Source organism: Diorhabda carinulata, chromosome 8, assembly GCF_026250575.1.
Source record: "Diorhabda carinulata isolate Delta chromosome 8, icDioCari1.1, whole genome shotgun sequence".
NCBI lineage: Eukaryota > Metazoa > Arthropoda > Insecta > Coleoptera > Chrysomelidae > Diorhabda > Diorhabda carinulata.
Genome location: NC_079467.1, coordinates 12,888,319 through 12,914,297, shown reverse-complemented (window position 1 = coordinate 12,914,297; position 25,979 = coordinate 12,888,319). Strand labels below are relative to the sequence as shown.

Here is a 25,979-nt window from a genome sequence, read left to right as displayed (position 1 = left end):
GAGCTTTATCCTAAAAATGATACTATTTTGCGATCGAAGTGAAATTTGATAGGAAGAGTAGTTTCGATAAATCAATTACATGTTTTGACAAGGGGGTGAAATAATAAATTTTCAAGGTACACATGGGGTTAGAGTACCATCCACCCGACTAATACTTTTTCCTAATTTTCTAAAATATCATAATGATCTTATCAGATAAAAACAAGGTTAACTTTATTTGGACAAGGTCCACGTTAGGATCACATTAGGTTAATTCATTTGGAAATAAATAAATTTTTCTTCAGACTTTCCTGGTCATGTCCTTGCAAGGAATCTGTCAGGATTACCTTACTAAAGTAAAGATTATTTCTTATCAGGTTATCCTGACGCGTAACGGATTACTAGGTTGATTCTAATGAAAATAAATTATTATTTATTAGGTATTCCTGATCATGTCTACACAAGGAATCTCTCAGGTTTGCCTTACTGGAAAAATAAAATTTTGGTAAGAAATTTGGATGTCATTTCGTCCCGATCATGTCTATTATCAAATCAATTATTTTAAACCATTAAATAGGAATTTCCTATAAATTTCAGTACAACAGTATTCTTCTCTCACTTTTAGAAATTGCTTATTCATTTGGCTGTTGGATTGGGTATCAAACTAAAGTGTACATTATTTCAAGAAAGGCAGTTCGTCAATAATATGAAGAAAAGTCGAAATCAATATAAATCAGATCTAAATCTTTGCGTGAATAGAAAATTCTGAATATAGTTAACATCATAAAATCATCCAGTTATATATATATATATATATATATATATATATATATATATATATATATATATATATATATATATATATATATATATATTTATTAAGTAAGTTACCTACATCTCTTGTCTACGCACTGACACAATTACAGTCTCATTCTTCATTGTGTACGTTTTTTACTGAGTGTTCAAGTTGCCTCTGACAGTAAAGGCGTAAAACCGATCGATACTCATCGTCAGATCTGTGAAGTTTACGGACAAAAAATTATGAGTGATGGAATGCTGACGAAATGGGTGAGAGCATTTAGATGGCCGCACAAATATGCATGATGAAGAACAGAGTGGGCGTCCTTCGTTCGTTAATGAAGATTTGGTGCAGAAAATGGACGAAAAGGTGAGAGAAAACAGACGCTTTACAATTTCATCATTTGGCGACTACTTTCCTCAATATTTTCGTAGTGTTTTGTATCGCATTGTGACCAAGAACTTGAAATACCGGAAATTGTGTTCACGTTGGGTTCCAAAAATGTTGACGGATTTGCAGGAAACCAAACGTTTAGGCAGTACATTGACTTTCCTTGAGCGGTACCATAATGAAGGTGAATATTTTTTAGATCAAATTGTTACTGGTGATGAAACATGGGTGGCCTACGACACACCAGAATCGGAACAACAATCCATGGAATGGCTACATTCATCATCACCCAAAAAAGTGAAGTTTAAGCAAACAATTTCTGCCCGGAAAATCATATGCACAGTTTTTTGGGACAGAAAAAGAGTATTGCTAGTGGAGTTTCGGTCTCGTAATGAGACAATCACTGCAGCGTCTTATTGTAAGACATTGAACAATCTGGGTGGTGTAATCCAGAATAAAATACGTGACAAGTTGAGTAATTACTATGGATGGTTGAGTAATTGTGCCTTGTGTACCTATATTTAACAGTCAAGAATATTAGTACGCCAACCAAAAGGACTGGGAGAGCTTTTTCGATTTTAGAACTCTAAATATTTTGAGAGACTGTTATAGAAGGCCTAATCAAGTGCCATACTGTGAGGATTAGCTCTGACCGCGTTTTCAGTAGTCATTTGGAAACCGACATTCATCGGTATAACATTAGCAGAGTGGTAGAGAACCTCCACCATGCCGCAGAAGCAATGAATTTTTTATTATTTAATTAAACTTAATTTTGTAGTATGTTATGGTGTTACACTCCTAGAGTTTGGTGCGCTCTTCCCTACTCACCCTGTATTGTGATAATTAATAGAACAAAATGAAGATTCTAATTACTTGGCAGAACGAATTAAATATGCATATGCGTGCTATAATTTTGTTACCTCTATCGTACAGTAACTTATGAATGTTTTAAATGAAATGTAAATAATCCTCGGTCATTTATTTAGTATGTTTAAAATAAACACTAATGTTTATTGGAGTTTATCTTGGAAGCTGATATTTTATTAGTGATATGTTGAAAATGCAATAGAATTTTTCGTACCAATGATATAGCGGAAATAAAAGAGGGTAATAAATATATTATCTTTTGTAATTGAACGCTAATATCTTTTGTACTATAATAAATATAAATTGAGGCAATTACTCTCTTTGGAACCATACAAACTGGTTATAAATGTATCAGTTAGTCAGTGGCAGTTCAATTGTCTGTTGCAAATTTGCAATAAGCCAAAAATTAGCGATGTTCAAGCTCCGCAGTAAATGTTGGTGCATTTTAGACGATCATGGTAATGAGTTCGATGCATAGAAAATATCATCATATCATCAATAATTTCTGTCCGCTTTGTAAGTTTGATTAAATAACTCCAGACGTGCTTTATCCACCGTGTCTAGATGTTTTAGACCAGCGGTTCTCAAACTTTTTTAGTGACGGAACCCTTTTGGAAAGCGAAATACTTGACGGAACCCTACAATAAAACAATAGTCTCTAAAAGTATATTCTTTATTAATAAGCATAATAAACGTAGAATGTAACATATACTTATTACTTACTTACATAACAAGTATAATAATAGAAATAGAAGATATTAAAAAAGAAAAAAAAATAACTAATGGGAGGTATGAAACTGTTTTTTATTTTTCATTAATTGGTTGATATCAGGTTTGATAGAAGACAGTTGAAGTCTCATATCAGGTCCGGCGTCCAGTCTATTCCGGTATTTTGTTTTCGTGGCTGCATAGGTTGAGAATCCTGTTTCGCACAAATATGTTGTTGGAAATGGAAGAAGAATATTCAGAGCCATTTTGGCAAGCATTGGGTATTCATCACGGATTCTGCACCAATAATCGTTAAGAGATATCGTTTTGAACAATGACTCCATACTTGTGTCTGATGACATTTCTAAAAAAGATTCATATATCTCATTTGACATACTTTCGGGCTTTTGCAAGGTGGGTAAAAAAGGATTATGAATCCATGAATTCAGTTTCAATTTTGTATTCTGTTCTTCGGGAAAATACTTCTCAAAAGATGCGCGCATCGAAGTGAGATATTGGACCATTTCTTCAAATACATCATCTTGAAACATTTCTGAGTCGTTATCGCTAACACACTCATTGAGTAACGTAAAGCTTTCTATTTCTCTCTTACTAACGCAAATAATCCAAAAATCTAATTTTCTTTTAAAGGCAGTTATTTTGTTACAGGCCTGGAACACTGTTGTCTGTTTTATCATACAAACGGTCTTTCAAATTAAAAGAAGTATCTGAAAGAAACATTTGATGATGCCTTTGTGACTTTTTCATTGATAGTTTGGGTTACTTGCATCATAGTTTTTTGACTTTCCAATAACTGTTTTTTTTACGTACAAAAAATTCTTTTTTCTTGTCTTTAGACTCGGGGTGTACAGTTTCTAAATGTCGGCGCAACTTGGCAGGTGCCATGGAACTATTAGAAAGCAGTTTACTACATAACATGCAGAGAGGTGAGCCGTTGGAATCAACAAATCCGAAACTGATAAATGATTCATCATACTTCCTTTTTTTCGCCTTTGAAACCGTGGAACTTGACGTCGTTGCATCATTATCATCGATAATTGCTGTACACTCCGCGCGTACTGCTTTTGAACATTCGGCTTCGTTAGAAGATGTTGTTGCAACACGTTTAACGCCTTTAAGCCAACGTTCCATTCTTCTTTATTAATGATTACTTGTCAGGGTGATGGGGTCAAATTAACGCACGATCGTTACTGAGTAGAAGAGTTTATTCCAAAGAAGATATGTACAAAACTGATACAATCAGAATATAGCAGTAGAACAAAAAAAACTTCGTTTCTAGCAAATAGGTACTTATCGCTCCGAACGCTAATGGTCGACTGACTTGAGTGTCGAAGCGCGGTCGTCGCTTTTATAGTCCTAGCCTCGATCTCGAATATTCTTAAAAATACTCGAGTCGGCGCCTTTGATAAATAAAAAGCCGAAATAAAAATAGAAATACAAAAAATGCGATGTAAACAATCTCGACTTGTTTTGAAGTTATATAGCCGAAAGTCGCTTGTTTACAACTATAGCATCTAATCTCAGCGGCGGCTTTTATCAAAGTGACTGCGCGCTCACAAGTAGATATCGGCGGTCGGTTTTTAAGATTTTGAAAAAACAAATTTTATAAAAAAAAACGAACTAACCTATAAAAATTTAATGTCATTCATAATCGAATCGATAAATATTCAGCTCCATTCAAACGACCTAACCTATAAAAAAATAAAAAAAAAAACGTGTTTTATGATCTACCCAAAATTTTTACGCTTAATATTTCTATCAAGTGTCATTTTGAATATTGTATTTTGAAGTTGATGAATTTAATTTTTTTACAACATATTACAAAATTTACAATGCCGCAATTTACAACTAATCAATTTTTATTATTGATATACTTATATGGATATTTTTAAATTGTATTTGACCATAAATTCAGCCCAAACGATGAATGCATGAGTATTCTAAAGCTCGGAAATATATTAGAGTTAGTACACTTGGTAGTTATTAATTCAGCCACAGCATATAATAATGAAATTGTATTTACCTTCTAGTGTATTTTCTAAATATAGGGCAGACATCTCAATATTTAGAGAAAAAACTAAAAGGTCATCAATATGATAAAAAAAACAGAACTGCATTAACGAACCATGAAACATCAAAAAAACATAAATTCAATTATAAAGATTCAAAAATTCTTGAAACGGGATGTAATACACGGAAAAGAGAATTTTATAAATGGTTCACATTCATAAAAACGTAAAAGCTATAAATGATAAAAAAGGCCTAACTAATTTAAGTAAAATTGATTGGTAAATTTTTTGGATAATATTAAATTTCAATAGGTTAGATCGTTATGAATGTAGTTTAATATTATTTGGCTAGAATATAAATTACAATAAATTTCATAGGTTAGGTAGTTATAAGTGAAGTTGAAATTTATAGGCTAGGTGAGGTTAGTTGGTTGTTAATGGCGTTGAATTTTCATAGAATTCAAAATCTAAAAGATGTGCATAAATTACACTAAGGTTATTTAAATCAGTTTTCTTATTAGTGCATTGATCATTTTGTGCAATATATGTTGTTTCCAAAAATAAAGGTTTTTTGTAGTTTTCTTTAGTTGCCGAAACTTTGGTAGATTCAAAATTCATATTGTGTCCTTCATGATAGACATGAGTCGCTAATGAACCTATTGGGATATAATTTGCTATCACTCTTGTGAGAAGTTATCCGACTGATCAGTGACCTTTTCGACTGATTAATGTACTTTTTGTCACTATTTAAACAAGGTATTTCATATACTATGTCAGGCAATTTATTGGTTGGTGATTTATCTTTTACTTTAGTAAAAATAGATATAAAATTAAGTGTTTGACTGTATGCTATTTTAATATTGTGTTGTTTAAAGATTCCACATAGTTTAAGAGTAACTGATTTTATATATGGTAAAGGTGTATAAATATATGGAAAAGAAATGTTAGAAATGACGTTTAAAAATGATTATTCAATGTTCGTGTCAATGTCAAATGAATTATACAAAATTCGTTTCAAAAGGTATGGAGGATATAAGTTTTCAAAAAAAAATTGAAAAGTATTTTAATGTTTTTTTTTATGAAAAATTAGATCAGAAATGTTGAGAACTATTTTTCATCTGTTTGATTAAATTAATTTTAGTGGTACAGAACTTATTGGTTTCCTATACCAGTAAATTGAAATTTTATTATTTTCGTTTTTTATAAATACAATATCAAGAAAAGGTAACGATTTTCCAGTATTCCCTTTTTCAATAGTAAATTGTATATAGAGATCGAAACTATTGAAGTAAAATAATAAATTATCAATTTCATTATATGAAAGGGATAAAATTATATCATCTACATACTTTTTAATGAAGAATAATTTGAAGGGTAAAACAGATATTACAAAGTCCAAGATATAATCCATTACATAATCTGCTAATATAGGGGATATTGAAGACCCCATTGGTGTTCTAAAAATTTGTTGGTAATTTTTATTATTATAAGAGAAATATGTATTGTTAAAAATGAATGTTATTAATTCTAATAGAGTTTCTCTATTAAGTTTGCAATTTTTACTTTTATCGCTTCATTTATGTTATAGAGCTGTAAGGCATAAACTTAAGTGTATGGAAGGTAGAGGTAAGGAGAACCATCTCTGTGCTACAGAAAGTGGCCATCAAATCCTTTACGTTAGGGAGGCGCTACTATAGCATGAGTGTAAATCGATAATTGACAATTCATAATTACTTGCTAAAATTCTTAAAAATTCACAATAATTAATTAACATTCAGCGTTATCTCAAAGTAATTTTTCTAGGTTAGGTTTACAAAATTATTTTGGACTACGTGAATAGTTTAGATTATGTTATTTAAGTACTCTAGACATTTGAAATACTAAATTCCAATCTGGTCAAATTTTGAATTATAGTTTACCGTCTACAATCGAACAGTTTTTATGTTAAGCCACCATATGAGATGGTTTTCCTTACCTCTCCTCCATATTTAAGTGTACATTACTAAATAGGGATATTACATCCAATCAACATCCTAACAATACATAATTCGGTGGTAATATCATAGTATTAAAAGTTTCTTTGATTTTAAACGAGTCTTTTATAAAATAATAATTGTGATAATCATAAGATTTAGTCAAAATTTCAGTTAACCAATTTGTAAGGGGTTCGAAGGGAGTGTTAATTGATGCTACAATAGGTCTAGCTGATAGAGTAGGTTTATGAATTTGTGGTAAACAACTGAAAAAAACTACAAAAAACGTTTATTTTTAGAAACAACATATATTGCCCAAAATGATCAATGCATTAATAAGAAAACTGATTTAAATAATGTAATTTATGCATATCTTTTAGATTTTTGAAAAACAAATTCTACGAAAATTCAACGTCATTAACAACCAACTAACCTCACCTAACTTATAAATTTCAACTTCACTTATAACGACCTAACCTATAAAATTTATTTTCATTTATATTCTAGCCAATGAATATTCAACTACATTCATAACGACCTAACCTATTGAAATTTAATGTTATCCATAAATTTACCGATCAATATTAAACATCATTCACTATTCACTAAAACTTATCCTTATCTAAACTATAAAAATTCAACGTCATTCAAAATCTAACCAATCAAAGATTAATGAAAATTCCTATAGTAACCAGAATCAATATTTCAATTAATCAATATTTCTATCAACGTCAATTTGAATATTGAATTTTGAATTCTATGAGTTTAAAAATTTTTACAAGCTTCACAACGAAATCACCAGAAATTTTAATTAATTATTGTAAGTAGAATTTTATAATTGTTATACATTTATACATATTTCTTATATTGTGATGATGTGACCATAATTTCAGTCCCAGACGATGAATACATAAGTATTCGAAAGCTCGGAAAATATGTAGAACTTAGTCCATTTTGGTGTTTCCTTGCCACGTTCCCAATAAAAAACTACTCATTATATAGCTGGCAAAGACTTCTTTACAATATATATATAAATATATATATATATATATATATATATATATAAATATATATACATATTTTTTACATATATATATATATATATATATATATATATATATATATATATATATATATATATATGTAAGAAATATGTATAAATGTATAACAATAATAAAATTTTAATTACAATATTTAATTAAGATTTCCGGAAATCTTAGTCGTGTACTTTCTTTAAGTAATAATCGTTTGGATACCAAATTCATCACGTCCTTTTGGTTCGAAAGCTAGAAAATAGCTAAAACGATGCTTAACCAATTTTAACAGAACAACGCGCGCGATAACATCGCAAAAACGGCATCGCTTGACGCTCACCGCTTGAGCGTCGCCAAGGGAACGTACACTAAGAGAGTTTTTTTTTTCGTTTCTTCTCGTATTTATACGTTCCTGTTAATTACTCTCTTGTAATTTTCTTATGAAAACCATCGAGATTTACAATCATGAACTTTTTTATGTAAATATAAGTATTTTTGAATAACAGTCTATTCCAATAGTTCATCTATACAATCTCTTAATTTGTCCATATTCTAAATATTTCTTAGATACACAATTTATTATCTTAACTAATTCATAGTCTATGATCTTTGTGAATTTTAACACCAACTTAAACTCTATTTTTACAACCTAAATTCTAGATTTAATATATGCAACAGCCATTTCATAAATCTCATTACATATATATGATATATTTATGCTTCTAAATGTTCTGTTTTAAAATTAAGTTTTTTTTTCAATATATACACGTTTGGCAAGATTTGAATACTAAGGGTTCACGAAAGTCTTTTGATGAGGGATTTTCAACTGGCTTAAAAGCATCTTAGCGTGAAGGAAGTCACATTATTATCTATATAGAAAGTGGTACAGTTTTTTAAAAGGAGATTTAAATGCGCTTAAGTTGTACGAAACGGACGACTATCTCAAGGATATAAACTCGGATGTGTTTATGGATAATCTGTCTTCGTTTAGAAAAAATTCTTTAAAGCAGACATTGCAGACGTATGGAGTGTTCTGAACTAAATTATGATGTAATAGTAGAAAATTCCTGTCGTGTTTGTATAGGAAATAACAAATGATAATATAATAAAAAAGTTCGTATCTTTTCTATTTTATTTCATCTGAAAAGTGATGTGCGCAATCGTGAGATTATTGATTATTATTTTTGGTATACAACTTTACATTTGAGTATTTTTATTAGGAATACAATGAAAAAATATCTAAAATCACAATATTCGAAGTTGCAAGCTTTATTTCATGTATAAAATCAACAAAATTCTTTAAATTTCCCTTCTCCAGTTTGCAGTGTAATTCATAATATGTATGCTTTTGGGGTGAATATTCAGTTAGAGTAGAGAGTGAAAATTAATTCAATTCAAAGAGTACATGGAAAAAACGTTGATACCCATAAAAGCCTATTCTTATATCTCCAAACTACTCATCGTACATATTTCGATTTTTCAATGATTTGTTCATGACTTATATTCGAATAATAAATGGAAAATCTCGCACAGATAAAATTTCTTCGTAAAACTCGGGTAAAGGCACGAATGAAAATTCGAAAGTTATTCGATTATCTTCAATGATTTTAAGAAAATCGTTCTGTACAATTCTGACAGTTGCTTGAACTGTTGTTTAATAAGTTTCCCTGTTGTTGAATTTCAATTTTCGAATTTCTAAACGAACCACTTCAAGCACTCTTTCAGTTGAAAACATTCTAAAACCGAAGTTTGAAAACAAATTTTTCCGTTTAGGATTAAGATGTCAGTAAGAAAATAATTCCTGAAAACAATTTTTTACAGAATAAATAAAATAGTATAGAAGGGATGTTCTTGTACACTTCAACGTTGTTTAGTCTCATGTGTTTTCTGAAAATGAGCAGTAAGAATTGATAAGTTGATGCTAATATTTAAGGTGTTTCCACGGGCCACTTTTTGTGTTGGCGTCGACGACAAAAAGTGTTTCAGTAATGACCTACTATAATCAGTCTGCTGTTCCATTTAACAGTAATCTATTTCAACTTTCATACTTTGATAGTTTTTCCATCATTGAACTTGTGTCTGCTCTGTGAATAGTAGAGTCCATCAATCACAGGTCAGCAGCGCCGATATTTTCCACAAGACACGTGAATTGTCTATTTTCAAGCCCTCAATATTAGAGATAAAATTTCATATCATAATTTAGAGCGTATGAAATGATTCAAACTGAAGCCAAGGTCTAGATATACGAATGAAAACAAATCTAGAAGTTATTCTTCGTTTTCAATAAGAAGGCTTGATCTATTATCTCGTTTTCAGTGGACTTCAAACGTGAAAAGCTAAGAATTTTTTTTATATCTACTAATATTAAGTAACATTTTTTGATTTGAAAAGTACTGCAAAATGCTTATTTCACTAATATTATGAGATACTATTGAAAATGGAGCTACAAATATTGAGCTTCTAGAAAAATTTGAAAACTAGCACAGACTTTACACTCATCATACTGCTACTACCACGACTGATTGATCCAATTTCTAGGCTATAGTCACCTGGAGATTCTCAGTGTTTTAAACTGATCTATTGAACCCACTCCTTTCAAAACGTTGAGAATATGGGATTACTCTAGCTTTCAAATATCTTGATCTGTTTCATAAGCTCCCAGTTGTAACGCTTCCGTAGTCTCTCCCACTCCAAGATAATGTGTATAGAGGTTTTGTAGCAGAAATTGCACGCTGCATTCTCTGCCCAACCTAGCATTTTCACGTATGCCAAATTCAATAGATTTTTTGGTATAGTTTCCAAGCTGTCTCAACTTCCGTATATTTTTCAAGAAACAGACTTTTTCCTATTCATCTTTAGTGTTTTCTCTATTGTCTATAGTGGATTCCATAGAAAAGTTCAGGTTCTACGGGGGTTTATCAGCCCCTACATTAGCAGGTCTGTATTATTTTTGAGGAAGGTTTTGGTTTATCCCTGATGACTCCTTCCTTGAACATTCTAAGTGAGGTTTTTTTCACAACACTTTCCAATAATATATGGAGAGATGGAAGATTTAGAATCCCTTCAAGTGCAATCGTTAGACATGTTCATATAGTCCTGGTTGTACATATGCACAGTCTTTGAACCTTCGAGAGATTGATTCTCGCCAAATCTGGTAAATATCTTTCCAATTTACAGAATATATTTTTTTCTATTTGAATAATTGGAATAAATCGAATTTTTAACCTATCACGTGTCTTCGAAGTAATTGAGATTTTTAGGCAAATTATCTGCATGAAGCGTGATAACGTGCCGAATAACAGGTCGCTTTTGATTCGCGAGTGTTTGGCCACTAAAAGCTTCTTGTTTGATCACATCCGCCCGTATTTAATTAAATATATCATAGTACGAGGAATGTATTGATATCTAGTTAGCCTAGACCAGTTCCATGCATAAACAAAATATTGCGTTACCATAGCAACGAACAAAACTTATTAGAAGTGTCAGTGTAAAGTTTGACGTGAAAAAAGTGAATCAGAGTTACGCATTAAATTAAAAGAAAGAAGATGTTCACCGAAATTGTGAAAATAGAAAAATTGGAGTATCGAGCCATCATCAAGTACCTGTATTTAAAAGTGTTAAGAGGTAAGCAGATTTATGAAGATATGCTGACTAACCTTGGTGATCAATGTCCTTCGTATGCGACCGTGAAAAATTGGACAGCAAGCTTCAAAAGAGGTAAATTTTCCATTGAAGATGATGCAATTCATGACATGATTTTATGAGACCGTCGAATTTGGCTAAAACGGATATCTGAAACACTGAATATTTCATACGAACGCGTTCAGCACTCACTTCACGTTAATTTGGACATGAGAAAAATTGCTGTAAAATGAATCCCCAAATGTTTGACAAAAGCATGCAAGGGTAGAAGCATCGCGTTCGATCTGTGCTCGATTTGAAAACGATGTAGACTTCTTAAACCGAATTTTTACTATGTATGAGACTTGGGTACATTTCTACGATCCAGAAACAAAGCAACAATCGATGGAATGGCGACACTCTGATTCTCCAAGACCTAAGAAGTTTCGTGTCCAAAAATATGCTGGAACAGTTCTTGCTTCAGTTTTTTGGGATTGCCATGGAGTAATCATGATTGATTTTTTGGATAAGGATAGAACAATAACTGGAGATTACTATTCGACATTACTGACCACTCTACGAGCAAAAATTAAAGAGAAAAGACGAGGAAAGCTAACCAAATTACTAGAACACCCCCCTTGTTCACCAGATTTGGCTCCGTCCGACTATCATCTCTTTCCTCAACTGAAAAAAAGTTTAAAAGGCCGTAAATTTTCTTCCTTCGAGGAGGTAATAAAAGCTGTGGAGGTCTGGTTTACAGAGCAAGAAGAAACATTTTTTTTGAAAGGTCTAGAGACGTTGCAGGTTCGCTGTAATAAATGTATCCAATTAAGAGGAGAATATGTCGAGTAATAAAATATTTTAACATTGAAATTTTGTTTGGTTCTATAGTAGGCTAAGAGGTTTACAATATATCCTTATATTTGTTGATCACATATCGTAAAGGAAAATTAAACGATATTTTGAATTTATTGTACAATAAATTATTACCAATAACAGTATACATGTTTTTGACTTCTTTGCCATCATCAGTGAGTAGTGACTAGTGTAACTTTATCCCTTGTCTACCAGCTTCAACATCTAATAAATACCATTCAGAATGCTATAAATGACCCACATGCACAGCGTCAGTTACTGTTTTTTATATTTTTTTTTTTCGGTTTTATCGAGATGTTTTTTCTTATAACGGAGAAGCAAAAAGTATTTTCTATATATTGAATTATTTACGAAACTACTTAGAATAAGAATAAATCGAATCATGGAAATAGCCGTAGATAATTTCAAGATTACATAGGTGTGCAAAAATTTTTCGTATTCTTTGAGAAGTGGAGTTCCCTTTACACATTCGAGAAAGAATTGAATATTTGTAGTATTAAAATGTTCGAAATCATATATATCCTTACTGGAAAGACTGATGCGAAATGTCAGTAAAAAAAGGGCCAAGAAAAAAGAATAAATCATCTAATAAAACGGCTACAAAAGTCCAATGGATTGATATTAAGCTAATAAAAAGGAAAAGGTTTTGGCGTACTCGCGCCATTGGAGCGTACAAAAGCAATCCCTTTTTAATTACAAACATAAAGAAATGAAATGCGTGTCGACAAAAATACCTACTATAATTTCCAATGAAAGATGGTTTATAGAATTGTTAGGAGAAATTCTGTAATTTAAATAAAAAACGTTTCACAAAAGCCTACTTCATTGTAATAATTATTTGTTTGTGAAAAATTGCAAAAATTTGTTTCTTTATTCGCCTGTGATCTATTCTAAGCTCAAACGTTTTCGTACTAAATATTTTCTAATAAAAATCCGAAAAAAATTTTACAGTATGTAATGTATAAACAATTCGACTCACAAAAGAGTCTGAATAATAGCAGCTCTACATAAATTTCGGAATGTGAATATGTCCTCTTAAAGAATTTTATCCCGTACGCAAACAAGCTTGCGGTGAATCTCTTTTTGGGGATCTAAAATGCACTTACCCATTTTCCGGTAACGGCTTTCATGGCACCGAATAACAATTTCAGCTCTTTTACTGTTATGCTGTAGCTCGCGAGGACGCCCAGCATTTCGATGAGCAAATCTGCAAAAAAGTGTTTCATCAGAAAAGCTTTTTTAAAAATCTAGAGATAAATACGAGAGTGAGCGTAAATACCATTTGATATCTCCGGTATCGGGAAATTCACGGGAATATCAATAGCCCACTGAAATCTAATCTAACAAATCAACCGCAGCGATGAATTGTAATAGAATGATCGTTTTACTGCATTTACTGCATTTTTATTACATTCTTTTTGTGATTTTGTTGTTTGAACAGTATCAAAACGGGATTTGACATGTGTACCTTCCAACGTCTTAATTGGAAATAACACTGCTAAAGAAGTTATATTAAGACTTAAGACACTTAAAATGAAAAAAAAATACTTTATTATAAATTGAGTATGAAATATTTATTTAAGTAATTAGTTAGTTATGCAATAAGTGAGTAAAATAATACTTTTTTTCACAAGTAGGACGGTTTGACCGCACGAGTCGAAGTGCGGCAATTCCAACGAGCGAAAAAAAGTTTACTCACAAGTTTCATACAAAAATTTTTCTACGTCCGTAGACTTAAAAAAATTCAACAAAACTTTTATCAATTTGTATTTTGTAATAGTAATATCAAATGTACAACTGTGAGCATTATTAATTTGAAGTGAAGAAGTTACATTACTATTGGTACTTGAATTGGCAACATTTAACGAGTTCAAAGGAATAACATTGTCTATAATTGTATTAGTACTTATTGGATTATTAGTAGGATCGTGAACATTTACAATGTTGCTTGAAGTCGAACTAGTTGTTGAAATTGAAACACTCCGCAACTGTGTTGGATTTCCACCCACCGTGCTTCTTTAGTTGAATTATACCACCACCGGAATCCGTTAATAGAGACGCCGAAGAGCATCAAAATGTATGCCCAGTGTAGTTTTTTGGAATAGGTAAATTCAAATATATTGCGATACGCGAGGGAATTTTAGAAAAGGTATTGATACCTGCAACTTGGGTTTTGCAAGATTTATATTCCTTTTGACAATTACTTTCGCCAGGGTACACTGAGAATTTCTTTTATCGTTCTAAACTAGACGTTTCTTTCATGTAAATCTCGCATCTTGGAACAGTTCTGCTTGTGTTGAGTCTTCAATATCTTCTACTTTGGAAAGTTGTTTCGATTTATAGTGTTTCCACTATTCAAATTCTCCGGACATCACAACAGGCTGGGAAGTATAAATCTTCAAATAACTTTACAATTATTTTTCTTACAGTCGTTCAGAATTTGCAGCCATTTGTTGGTCTAAAGATTGACTTAAGCGCAAGCTGTTATGAAGTAGAAAAATAAATATTGTTTTCTTCCAAACTGCAAAACTCCAAGGAAATACAGCCAAGTTATATCCTATCGAAACTTGTCGATTAGAAGGTAAGAAGTTGAATAGCGAAAGTTGAATTTCAAACAATCAGACTTTAAATGGATTGCTATCGAACCATCAAAAACGAATTCTATTATATTTTGTATTAGTGGGTACATCCTCCGTCCGAGTCCCTTCAGAAATTATCAGACTTTTAGTCGACGTATGTAGCAATTTTCCACGCAAATGTTTCGATTGCTTTCTGATAATAATTTTGGTGCACCCCGGTTAAACTATAAAATTAACTTCGTCGTAATTGTGTATAGTATAGGGAGTCACGTTTTCAAGAATAAGAGAACTGTTCAAAGTAAGTATTAATTTCTCATGGTAAACTATGGATAAAAGACTTAGAGACCTTTTTGGCAGTTGTTGCTTATGTGCTATTTCCACGTACGAATAATAACAAATACCTTATTTTCTGTCAAGGCAATACTACGACCAGTCTTATGTGTATATGGTTGATTGATTTTTCAATAGAATGTTTCCCAAGATATGCCTCTCTTAATTGAAGTAATATTGATACAACTTCAACTAGTCTAAGTAACGCTAAGTCTAAGTGACATGATACTAAAACTTAAGTGGCACCACTGGACTAAGCGGCTAAGAGTTATTAGGAGCCCTTAATAATAAAATAGAAACCGGCAATTAATAAATATCTATGTTTCAAGGTTTTTGAAGCAAAATTGAGGTCACAATTTTAATAACAACGCGCGTTACTGATAATATTTTCTAGCAATATGTTAACTTCTTAATTAAACCATTTGTCGGTATCACCTGTTTATGAAATTGTGTTCGTAGGATGTAGAGTAAGTCGGAAATGTTCAAGTACCATTATTTGTAAGAAAGCATGACACGTTTTAAATCTCGATAAAGTTGAATCTTTTTGCGACAATGGCTTGAGAATGAAGTAGATTAAAGAAGATATTTCGACACAAAACTTGGATAATTTGTTCCGCTTTCCGAAAACGCCAAGGGAAAGTGTTACTGATGAGAACGTCAGCGCTGTAGAAAAACTCATTTTGGAAAAGCGACGAAGTACTGTACATGATACGGCTGAAGAATTGGGCATCAGCGTAATATTGAGCAAATATTTCATGAAAAGCTCGGTTACCGCAAAATTTCAGCCAGTCTTTTGAATTTTGAGCAGAAATTCACATGCTGGGATGTTTGCACAGGTCTCCTGCAGCGGTAAGAAAAGAAAGGAAAAAATTATTGAACCGAATATTCAGACAAGATAAGACTTGTGTACACCACTATAATCCGGAGAGTAAATGTGCGTCTATGGAGTAGAGGAAAAAAGATGAATGCGCGCCAGTTAAAGCGAAGGTTACATTGTTAAGTACCATGTTTTGGGACATGAGAATGCGGTTGATTTTTACACTGAATAATAAACTGTAACCGTGCAATATTATCTTATAAAACACGGTGAGACCTGTATACAGATCAAAACGACGCGATATTCCCATCCGGAGTGCGATATTACTGTAAGACAACGCCAGACCACATACAGTTCGGCTTAAGATGGAAACGTTGAACAATTCGAGTTAAGAAATACTGGAATACCCTCCTTATAGTCCCAATTTGTCGCCATGCGATTATTATTTATTCAGTCCCCTGAAAGATGCACTTGGCCGATTGCGATTCGAAAGCAATGCGTAGGTAGAGTCCTTCGTGCAAGAATGGTTACATGACAAGCCGAGAAATTTTTAACGAAAAAGGCATCCGAAAGCTTTAGGAGAGGTGGCAAAAGAGTGTAGAGTGGGACGGAGACTATCTAGAAAAGCTGTAAAAAATTTCAGTTTTGTTACTTGACAATAAAATTTTTTATAGCAAAATTGCAGTATTTGAACCACCCTCAAATATTAATGCTGTTCGTTAAAGTTTTTTCCTCTCTCAAAGTTAAGTCTATAAACATTTTATTTTTAATAAGTATTCCAAGTACCGTACATGAGTGTTTAGGTTAGGTTAGGTTTATTTTTCTATTAGGTCTATAATTTACCGAAAGCGTAAATTTACCCCTAAACAATATATTTTCACAAAATCATATTTACCCGAACTCCCATCAGTTTTCCTGGATTGTTTGTATTTTGAAGCAATTTCAAAATATTTCACGGAGTCAGCAATTTGTTTGCTTGAACGAAGACCATTTAGAGAATTTCATTATATTCAATATTTGTATTTTCCTTCCTTTTTTATATTCTTTTCAAATTATAATATGTAAGCTTATGACCCTCTAAATGACAAAAAATGAGAAAAGTACAAGTCACTTCTGTTAGAAAGGAGTGGAATTACACTAGAAAAGTTAAGTTGTAATTTATTGGGACGTTCTATTGGAATTGACTCTAATTTTAAGTTGTAGATAGTAAATCAAATTAAATGTAAATTAACAACTATTGCTTTTTTGTGGTACATGTAAAGTAGTTGAATGAAATTCACTGAAGAAAATGGATAGGGAAAAATTTATGTATAAATCAACTTAAATCTCGCATTTACGAATTTTGTCCGAATTTCAATAGTGCATAGAAAGCACTCGTTTCAGGGACGTTGGGGACTTTCCTTTTGAGTACTGTTTTAGGTCATCGATTACTCGGAATTTTCAATAGGTGTCCAACCACTTTGAGTCTTTCGTTCTATTTTGCGTTGACATTCAGAACACTCTCATTCCCTTGCTTCTTCTTTCCAGTTTGGAAAGCCATGGACTTTGTTAGAGTTAATCTATTTCCACAAGCATCAAAATGGTCTTTTAATCGACATTTTAGTTCTGATCTCATTAGAAATTCGAAATTCACTATCAAGTTCTTTGTTTTCTGGTAGTATTTTTTCAATTAAGATAGTGCCTATTAATATTATTAATACTTTTATATTCAATGACATCATTAGTATTACACTGAGAAGGATTAATTTATCGACCTTCATTTTCTTGTTATAGAATTGTCTTCTGTGGCAGATTTATCTAAGTTCTCAAGCGCCAAATCAATTTAGTTATATGAATTAAAATATACATATATCTTAATATTCAATTTATTTTGCTGGCAAAACGTAAATCATGAAAGATGTATATATGTTTCATTTGCAGTCACACCCTTAACTAGAGTTTGGGCAGTTATTATCTATAACTAAATATAATATAATAAGGGTTGATTGTGTTTAAAAACTATTCACAATTCAATCGTGGTCGCACTTGGCTACAAAATTTCATAATGTTCGTCCATAACCGGCTGTTGTGCAATAAAACATTGATGATGTGCGTAAACTAATATTGCAAGAACCTCATGAGACATATCGTGAAATTAAGACATACTTGGGCATAAGTTCCACTCGCAAACATTCAATATTGTATGAACATTTAGCGGTCAAAAATATTTGTTCGCGTTGGATACTGCATAACTTGAAAATCGCCCACAAAAAAGATCGTGTCGATTGATGCAAAGTAATACTGAAAATATCCAATCGTGTCGCTTCAAAAGATATCTATAATATTGTGATAGGCGACGAATCATGAATCTATGCATATGAACCCAAAACTAAATAACAGTCGACCGTATGAATCTTTCAAGACGAGCCGAATCCAACAAAAGTTGTTCGCGCTCGAAGCACCATGGCAAAGGGAGCTCTCACTCATCAATCAAACAAAAACGTTTTTGGATATACAAAACATCCAACATTGATGAGTTATCCGACTCATAGTCCTTGTTTGTGAACTAATGATTTCTTACGGCTGATCAAAAATAAATTGCAAGTCAATGTTTGTATACACCTGAAGCGGTGGTTGATGTGTTGAAATCACAACATATGATAAAGTTATATCCAAATATAAATATTTATTTTTATTTGTCTATTTCAAAACTTAAGCAGCAACTCTCGTATCGTTATAACAAAAGTACATTACCCTTTATTTCATTATAATTCCCATAATCTTAGAAGGATATGAGCATTTGATGTTTATGTAATGCATTATTTTTTTTTAGAAATATAAATTTGTCATTAAAAAGATTAATACATTAAATCTCTCGTAATGTTCATGCCTGTGGCGACGAATGTCGTTTACGAGAATTAAACTACGACGCGGAAGGCAAGCCTCGCCGTGCCTAAAATGTAGAAGAAAATTTAATTTTGCGGAAAATCTGTATTAAAATTGAATTATTCTTGTGTGAAGTATTACATAATTTTGAAATATTCTAGAGTTTGATGATGAAAAAAGAATTTGATTTAATACATCCCGTCGTGAAATAGTTTTCAAAATAATAATTGCAAGTTATATCAAAAATCTTTTGAAACGGACTATCAATACGATTTTAGTGAGATATTAGAATTGTGTGATTAATATTTTTCTTTCAAATCTACGTTTAAAAATATATTTAAGGTTACATAGGATTATTGTAATGGTTTAAAAAAGATACATATAAACATTCCGTATCTGATATATAAATTTATAATTGCTTATTATAAGTACTACCATAGTATTCCTATTTTATATTCAGTTAATCAAGTATTTTGTATCTTTAACAGAACAAAAATAAACAAATAATTTGTGACATGTTTTCATATTTGACACTTGACACAAAACTTTGACTTTGACCGAAAATGTTGATTCTTGTGTGCCTATTCGTAGGGTGAATTAATAAACACTGTCTTTATTTTTACACACTATACACTTAATTTAACTGATAATTTACTTATTAATATCACTCAACAATTTCTGCGATTAGTTTTACTAATTCGATCTTTTAACTACGATTATTTGTTTAAAACTAACTAACTCGGCTACAGAAACTTTTTTTATAACAAAAATAGAATTTTACAAAGTTCTAGAACAAAAAGAAACACAAGAAATAGATAAATAAACTTTCCTAGAAATTATTTAAAAGAAATACTGTAATAAGCCGCCTTCTATAATAAAAAGTTAAGTTCACGTCATGGCATTTTCTACTTCATTTAGCTGTCAGATTTGCACGTAAGCCGTCAAATTTCCAGCTGATTCCTTTTAACAGTTTTTAAGCACACAAAAATACTTCTTTTGGTGATTAGATAAGTAATGATTATGAAGCGAGAAAAATACTGTTGGGGCGAAGGCTTGGCTGGAAAAGTATTAAGGCGATTCTTCTATAGGAAAATCAACCATGATTGACTGATTGCAGGGTTTAAACGTGGTCGTACAAGTATCGATGGTGCTGAACGATCAGGATAGTCTAACCTAACCTAACCCTATTTATCGAGGCATGCGCAATAGCTCAAAAAACGCGTACAGCTGGCATTTAGCGTCCTTGTCTAACCAGTAACGTCGTGCACTCACTCTTTGTCACTTTATTTCCAATACCTGGCATCTTTAAATTAAGAAAACTTCAATTTGCGGTTTTCTTTTTACAAGCACCTTTATAAAATTAAATACAGAAAAAAATTAGCTTTAATTTGGTGTAAATGAAATTAATATACATAATGAACGAGAAGTTTTTACAAAATCATACCTGTTTACACCTGGCTGCGTAGAGGTTGCGGCTAAGCAGTCAGCAGCAACTGTGACTTTTCAAATCTTTCAAATACACTGTTTTAAAGTGCTATAGGTTGAATTTCCATAAGATGTAAACGAAATGTATTAATAAAATTCAATTAATTGGATTTTAATTAATAGTATTCGCGGGTAATTTTTAATTGGCACCTTATGAAAAATACATTCTCCTACTTGTAAAAATACCTCCAAATCAGATTTTGATTGTGTACATTCTTCAATCATAATTTTGCAGCGGGATCCCGCACTAGGACGTCCTAAAGAAGAATTGATATAAAGATAGTCCTGGAAATCTTGATGGAAAACTATGGGAGATAAAAAGACATCATACTGAAATGTTTACATCATTTTACAAGAGTACACGGATATGCAATGACTTTTTTTCAAATGGATGCTACACTTCCTTGAAATGAATCAAAAACAATTAAATTAATGATTGAGATCGCTGTTTCGGCAAAAATATAAGGGATTTTTTGCATCGATATGTAACCATAGATGAAGCCTGGTTTAACTACTGAAGACCAGAATCAAACAAGTAGTCATCCGAGCGGATCGAACCAGTAAAATCGTGTGAAGCAAGTTAAAACGAGACAATTGGGTATCGCTGTACATAATTCGACCGATAGAAGAAACACAAGGAGAATAATTTATTTCACCAAGATACATCGTGTCACAAGTCGATGGAATCGATTGTGAAATTCAATTAATTAAACTTCTAATGTTTCCCGCACCCACCATCTAGCACCCAACGATTACTTGCACTTTGGAGACCCGTGAAAATTGCTCCAAGAAAACAAATACCAAAAAAGGATATCATAGTTGAAACAGAAGCCTATTTTAAAGTTGAACAAAAATCAATTTCTAAAAATGGAATTTGTTTTTTGTTTACTCAACCGGGAGCTTATTGGTCCATGTTATATTTTATGACCTTGGAACTATTCCACATAGCATTACAGCAAAGTTGCTGTGTTGCACCAATTTGTCTAGTCTTCTTTGCAAACTTTTGTGAATATTTTTAGTTCTGTAAAGTATATTCTAAACTTAACGAAAACGGTGGGTGATAAGTAAAGAGACAATTTTCAATGGGAATTTTGAAACGTAATGTGCTCGAAAATCCTCAGATTTATGCTACGGATACTTGGTTGAACGTTTGGTGAGGATAAAATAGATATCACTATTTTTAATGTCACTATATAGGATTTGCTGTGCAAACCAACCATCACTACTATGAACTATGAAATAATTGCAGCATTGCTACAAACGAAGCAAAAACATAAAGGAAAGTTAAAGATAGAACTTTCGAAAGTGTCTACATATAAAACAGGATCTTCAAGAATAATCAGTTTTAATGGTGAACGAACTTAGAACGTGTTGTGATAGAGTTGTTTACAGATACGTGAAACATTCACCTTAGTAAAAATATGGAACATTTTCGTGCGATGATTTTCTATGACTTTGACGTGGATTAAATCTATAGCAGTGTGCCGATCTACTCTCTTCGACTTAGGGTGAGCCAACGTGTTTTACTGCTTTTCCGAACTAAATCATAGTCGCACTTCGCAACACGATGAGTTTCGTGAAGGTCGACCAAAATCAACTGTGCTAAAAACATCGATGTTGTATATAAACTGATATTGCAATATCGTCGTGTGACATTGATGCATACTTGGCCATTAGTTCCACTCGCCTACAATATTTGGTAGTCAATAATATTTTTTCGCGTTATATACCGCATAATTTGAAAATCTCTCAAAAAAGCTCGTGTCGATTGGTGCAAAGAAATTTTGAAAAAATTCAATCGTGATGCTTCAAAAGACGTCTAGAAGATCGTGACAGACATCGAATCATGAATCTACGCATATGAACCCGAAACTAAACAACAATCGACTGTATGGGTCTTTTAAGACGAGCCAAATCCAATTCTGTTTTTATTTGGAATAACCAGACAAGTCGCCTCCTTTCCATTAGAGCAACGTAAAATGGTCAATTCTGAATGGTAGACAAGCATTTGTTTGCCAGAAGTGTTCGAAAAAATCTGGGAAACCAATCGCCGAAGATGAATCATTCTCCACCACGACAATCCGACCACCCAATCATCAGTTCAAACAAAACATCGAATTGATCGGTCATTGATTTATTGTTATTTCCACAGATCAAAAACCAAAAATAAATTGTGAGGTTGTGTTTTTCTAAACCTGAAGACGCGGTTGATCTATTCAAATCACATGCTTTGAAGGTACCCCGATCGGAATGGGAAATATGTTTCGACAATTAGTTCAAACGCATGCGAAAGTGATGGAGATCTTGATGGAGAATATAACAATAACATCTTTACTCTACAAATTATGAGACCATGATACAATTGTGGGATAAATATGGCCGATAAATGCGTTTTTTTTCCAATTATTTGTTGTTTGATATACTGTCTATTTTCACACGCCATGAATTTGAGTCTCATTTTCAAATCGAAGTAATGCAATGAGGAGTGGTTGCCTCTTTCCATACTGATTGGTTGAATATAATACCTAACCTTGTGCAATATTGATTGATTTCATCAATCCAAATTCAATCTCAAAAATTTACTTATACACTTATCTTGGCCTTTTGTTTTCCACTTAAATATAAATATTTACTGTAAAATATTTGTTCCAATATTTTACACTTAACTTGGAATATATGCATAATATGGAAAGTGACACAAACACTGCTATAAATAAAGGTGTACCTACTATATAATTTTACCCATTTTACTTTCTATTTTGAAATAATTATCGTACACTGGCCCATATATAACATTTATTTATTCTAAAAAGAATTGCTGACCTAAATTAATACTATGGTATTAATTTATTCCAAGGGTTCACTTTGAAGGTTGAAATATTTAGTAAGAGCACAGAAATGCAAATTGGGATTAAGGTATCATTTAAGATCTCTGAGATCTTGATATGCGAGAAATGAGAAGCGTATCATCTGGCCACACTGGGAAATCCTAGCGCAGTAAACTCTGACGATACAAAACCTCGTCTGTCACTCTTGAAATATATTAGGAGTATCGAATGAAACCCCCTTGAAAGATTTGGGTCGAAGCTACAGATTTAAAGTAATTACCATTCTGTAGGTAACTATACGCCTTAACTAATCTTGATCCAATTATATTTTAATAAAATAAAATTATCTGGACAAATATGATATACTATTATTTAGTTTTAAAAAATATTTGTTAACAATGAAAGTACATACTTTAAATTGCCGAAATTCTAAAATGAGTCTAAAACATTTTAAGCCAGTCAACGCAATAAAAAATTTGTATCATTCAAGCCAATTTATAATATTCCTGTGAAATATTATAAACTTGAGGTTAACATAATTTTATACATGTGAGTATTAATATATAGATTTAAAAATATCGAATAAACTGAATGTTTTTCTAAAAAACTTCCGAGGTCGGCTATATTATATCGCCTCATATAGTTTGCATAACAAGAAAAAAAATAGACCACGGTTTAAGCTCATTAGTAAGGGATATGTTCTGTCTCTAATCCGAAACGTAAACGACATCATAACTTTTTCTTATAATCTCCTAACAAAAAAGGGACGACATAATTAATTTGGAGTTTCGGAAGATAAACAAAACGTCCCATTGGAGTGACAAAAAAACAATTTTTTGACATTTTGACAAATAAATACAAACATTGTTTTACACCACCACTACCCACACTCACAATTACACTGTCTGACGCGCGTTTCGATAACCAAATTACCGTTTTTAGAGATTAAAGGTAATACCTGATTTTCCGGTCCGTTCATATTTCAAATGAGCTATGTGCTTTTTAAATTGGATAATAACGGATATCTTAGTCTGCCCAATATACTTTCCGTGAAAATCACCACAGCTAATTTCGTATGTACCACTCTTTTCCACATTTAGTATTTTATATTTAGGTTTGTCCAACAATGGTTTTAATGTATTGTAGGAGTTGGAATTTAAAACCCACTCTGCTAAATATTCCTTCCAATTCTTTCATATAGAGAGGATTGAAAGGTACCTATACTAGAAATGTATTATAAAGATTTTTATTTTCGTACCTAATAAAAATGATAAGTGAAATTCTACAAAGATAAAAAGAGACAAATATATATTTTATTGATAAAATATGACATGAATTTATGTTAGAAATTTTCAATTGCCAATATCAATTTCTTCCGACATGCAGCATATATTTTACAAAGATTCCTTTGTTTTTTTTTAGAATATTATCCTTAATGTTACGAACAAGCTCGCGAAATGGGTCCTTAAGCCGGCCCTGTCCAACTACAATGGAATTTCAAAATTCCGCAAATTTGCGCGGCGCCTTTCATCTGTTTTTTAATAAATAGCGGTCACGCCTTTGATTAATTTTTTATTATAGAAGGCAGTTTATTTATAGTGGTCCTTAGAAATAATTTATAGGAAAGTCTGTTCATTTATTTCTTTTGTTTCTTTTTGTACTAGAACTCTGTAGAATTTCATTTAGGTATATAAATGATTTGTGTAAACACAGTTAGTTTAAAATAAATAGTTATAGTGAAAGAAACCAATAAGTGAAAGTAATTGTGATAAGTGATATTCAAAAGTACATTAAGTGTATTGTATAGTGTGTAAATAAAACGTAAGAGACAGTGTTCATTAATTCCCCCCACAAAAAAAAAATTGTAAATAAATACGAAACACGTTACATTATTTTTATATTTATGTATATCACATACATTTCACAAGATATATTTCTGTCTCTACCCTGACACTGAATATTTTATGCCCCTCCGTTTTAGGAATTGGTTAGCTTGAGAAACACGATTCTCGCTCTGAACTGTAAAATTTTAACAACGATATGCCTTTTAATTTGTTTTGTGAAAATGAAAAAAAAATATAGTTAAAGATCCAACTTTTTTACTCGACATCTTTTTATTTCCTTAATTTTCAAAAATAATTTTTTGAAATCTACAGTATCATATATTTCTCAAGTTTAAACCTTAATTATTTTCAGTGATATATTTTTATACCCTTCGCGAACGACAATTTTGAAAGTGCGTATGTGATCGGTCCCTAAACTGGTTCCGATTTAGACCCGACGTTTAATATTCTTCGAGAAAGACAATTCCACAAGTGGCAGTACTAAATAGTTGTGAAAGTATGACAAAAGAATCATCTTCCAGGTGCCACAGATACATTAACAAGAATGAAAATCTAATGAATTTCATAAGACCTCATATGGGAAGAGATAGCGGTTTTCCTGAAGGCCAGGAGCATGATATTCGTATCTAATAAAAGACATTAACGCGGATTGCTTTCAACAGTGATATGTGTCCATCCTTAAACGTGCTGAAGATTCGTCTATTATTTTTCTATAGTCAGAACGAACGTATTCCCACTTCTAATTGAAATGCTGGAAAACGACAATGGATACTGGATACGATAATACTGCAATTAAAACAAAGTTTATAGTATCTATCAAACTACATCGAACCAATTACTTTCAATGCTTTGTCAACGTAATGGCTCGTAGAGGTGGCATTAATTTTATGACAGTCGTCGTATCATTACGACAGAGTTACGTGGCGCGCCACAATTTAACCACCACTAGCACTT

At 31.9% G+C, this 25,979-nt stretch overlaps 1 protein-coding gene across 14 annotated transcripts in view; it reads right to left on the bottom strand.

Moving 5' to 3' along the window:
- Positions 1–25,979, bottom strand: part of LOC130897076 (neurobeachin) — a 735,983-nt gene that overhangs the window by 368,600 nt on the left and 341,404 nt on the right. For all 14 annotated transcript variants that reach the window (XM_057805651.1, XM_057805655.1, XM_057805652.1 and 11 more), the window contains one exon: positions 13,384–13,484. In XM_057805651.1, coding sequence (XP_057661634.1) covers positions 13,384–13,484 — 101 coding nt within the window. The remainder of the gene's footprint in view (positions 1–13,383; positions 13,485–25,979) is intronic.